Source organism: Nelumbo nucifera, chromosome 1 (assembly GCF_055504915.1).
Source record: "Nelumbo nucifera cultivar China Antique chromosome 1, China Antique-T2T, whole genome shotgun sequence".
NCBI classification, from domain to species: domain Eukaryota; kingdom Viridiplantae; phylum Streptophyta; class Magnoliopsida; order Proteales; family Nelumbonaceae; genus Nelumbo; species Nelumbo nucifera.
This window is the reverse complement of record NC_142649.1, coordinates 156,974,600-156,977,306: the sequence shown is the minus strand read 5'-3', so window position 1 is coordinate 156,977,306 and position 2,707 is coordinate 156,974,600. Positions and strand designations below refer to the sequence as shown.

Here is a 2,707-nt window from a genome sequence, read left to right as displayed (position 1 = left end):
CTTCTTTCATGATGCATGACTAGATTTTAGAATAGGCATAAACCCCAAACGATTAAACCCTAATCCATTCAAAGAAATGAAATCATCGAACTCCAGCCAGGGTCCAGGGACATCCAACTGTGAGAGAGTTTTCATTCGCACGTGTAACAAGGGCTGGCACGTGCGTTTTGATAAACTAATAGAAGAGGACTTTTATGGCATTATAAAGTGAAGATGGGCAGTTTTAAGTAATTAAGGTAGAAAGAACCCGCAGAAACCCTACTTCTCTTACTGCCTATAAAATGGCAAAACCCCTGCGGCTCTGCTGATTGCTGAAGGAGGAATAGCTTCTTATCGAGGTGATCCAAAATGTCGAAGCGAGGTTTGTGCCCGTCTGTTCTCTGGATTTGGGCTTAGCGTTTGTGGTTCACGATTTCTGCCGCGGTGAAGATTGACGAGGTGTTCTTGTTTTGATTGCAGGACGTGGAGGAACGGCCGGCAACAAGTTCCGGATGTCGCTCGGTCTACCGGTGGCGGCAACGGTGAACTGTGCCGATAACACAGGTGCCAAGAACCTGTACATCATCTCCGTGAAGGGGATCAAGGGTCGCCTCAACCGGTTGCCGTCGGCTTGCGTTGGTGACATGGTGATGGCCACCGTGAAGAAAGGGAAACCCGATCTCAGGAAGAAGGTCATGCCTGCCGTTATTGTTCGTCAGAGGAAGCCATGGCGCCGAAAGGATGGTGTCTACATGTACTTCGAAGGTTATATATTTTTATTTCTATCTACTTGCTTCTGTTTATCATGTTGTATTGTTTTGTTCTTTGCAATTGTATTGGAATATATATTCGAAGTAATGGGATTGATGTTTTCATTTTTGGAATGCTTTCTGAGTATGGTTGGTATTTGTTACTTATGAAGAAAAGATTGTAGATTGGCTTAGTTTGATAATTGCATTGTTAAAACAAAGTAATCAACCTATTGTTATTAGTGCTAATTCCAATATCAGGTTTAGGTTGTCAGTAATTTTGACTTTGACACTTGATTTGTTTTGATGACGTTTCCTAAGGTTTTTCTTCTCACCAACACATGGATTGATACATGTTTTTATTAAACAAAGGAAAAAAAGTTAATTCTCTACCTTGTGATCTTCTTAGGTGGAACAACTATTGCTTATGAGATAGTATTACATTAATCGCAGAGCTTTACATGCTTGTCTCATAACAATTAAACAAGCAATTGAAACATTTTCTTCTCTAATCTATAGGGTAAAGATGGTCATACACATGATTTCCAGAGAAAGAAAGTTTTACTTATTCTCCTCCAAGTATTGATAAAGTATTTTTTGTTTATTACTTGATTTTCAAGATTAGATGATGATTACATATGACCAATGATCATATTAAGATCTATGGACAAGACAAATCTGTATTAATAATACAAAATGGGACGAGTGGCAGTTGCCCACTTACAAAAATATATAAAAAGGATTTCTTCTCTTGTTTATTTTTGATAAGTACGCCTCTCTTATTTAAACAGATTGGGATACCCATGATTACTTCAGGTTATAATTGTTGTTGCATTCCAACAAGTTAAGATGATTTCGTATTTTTGTTTTCTTTCCTCGTGCATCAATTCAGGAACTATTATTATCATATTATTCGAGAATTGTCATGGTGGTAGGCAGGAAAAAGAATTAAGTTGGATATGTTAACGTAATATTAAAATTGTCATGAACCGAATCTATCACCCTGATTGTTTCTAGATTTTTTTGAAAGTTTGTTGGCTATATTCATTGCCATCTACATTTTGATTTCCTCTATTTGATCAAAATGTCCTGGGCATTGTTCCAAAAGTTTCTGAGCTTTGTACTTGTATTTTGCAGATAATGCTGGGGTGATTGTGAATCCCAAAGGAGAAATGAAAGGTGGGTAATGCCTTAATCACATTATAATCCCAAACTTCTTACTTGCATTGTTAAGTTCATGCCATCCAAGTTCCAATATTGGACTGGCTACAGATTGTTATTTCAGTAGGTTGATAAACGGATGGTGTAATGAACATTTCCTAATTGTTCTTGAACTGGTGCGTGCAGGGTCTGCTATCACTGGACCAATTGGAAAGGAGTGTGCGGACTTGTGGCCAAGGATTGCAAGCGCTGCCAATGCAATTGTTTGAATAGGTGTTGTTTCTACTTTCGAGCGCTATTTTTACATTTTGTTGGAGTTGATTTGTCAAACGAGGAATGTAGTTTTGGTGGTTTTCTTAGTAGAGACAGTAGTAGTATCGAATTATTTTTGAAATCGTATACTGTTAGTGGGCATTAACACTCAACACTTAACTTTGGTAGGGAAAGTTGCGTTCCTTTCTTTTTACCTGCGGCACTGATACCCCTGTATCTGATTTGCTTTCTTTTCTCCGTTCACTGCCCCCTCCCGCATCATTTGATTGTTTTCATCCTCCCTCAAGATGAGTAGATGACGGACAATCCCCCTTGGGGTGAGGCGCAAGGCGCTATTTTTAAATCCAAACAGTTGGATTCTATGACTCCATCCACTTGAGGGGAATAGATTCAGGTTAACTACCAATACCTCTTTTATAAAGTTCACCATTCTCCGCCCTCTTTTATACCTCTTTTATAGAAAAATGATCTTATCCCTTGCAATGAGCTTTTGTTTCATTTGATCAAGGCATTCCATCCTTGATGACAGTGTAGGATGCCTCTCC

General features: G+C 38.6%; 1 protein-coding gene across 1 annotated transcript; it reads left to right on the top strand.

Moving 5' to 3' along the window:
• The first annotated feature begins 221 nt into the window (after window positions 1-221).
• Window positions 222-2,353, top strand: LOC104602786 (large ribosomal subunit protein uL14x/uL14z/uL14y). The gene is made up of 4 exons (XM_010266598.3): window positions 222-361; window positions 460-744; window positions 1,866-1,907; window positions 2,076-2,353. The coding sequence occupies exons 1-4, from the start codon at window positions 349-351 to the stop codon at window positions 2,156-2,158; spliced, it is 423 nt and encodes a 140-aa protein (XP_010264900.1). The 5' UTR covers window positions 222-348; the 3' UTR covers window positions 2,159-2,353.
• The last annotated feature ends 354 nt before the right edge of the window (window positions 2,354-2,707 follow it).

Excerpts from the sequence above, each read along its gene's own strand:
- LOC104602786 (XM_010266598.3), top strand. Across the intron at positions 745-1,865 it reads TGTCTACATGTACTTCGAAG|ATAATGCTGGGGTGATTGTG; the intron begins GTTATATATTTT and ends TGTATTTTGCAG. Across the intron at positions 1,908-2,075 it reads TCCCAAAGGAGAAATGAAAG|GGTCTGCTATCACTGGACCA; the intron begins GTGGGTAATGCC and ends TGGTGCGTGCAG.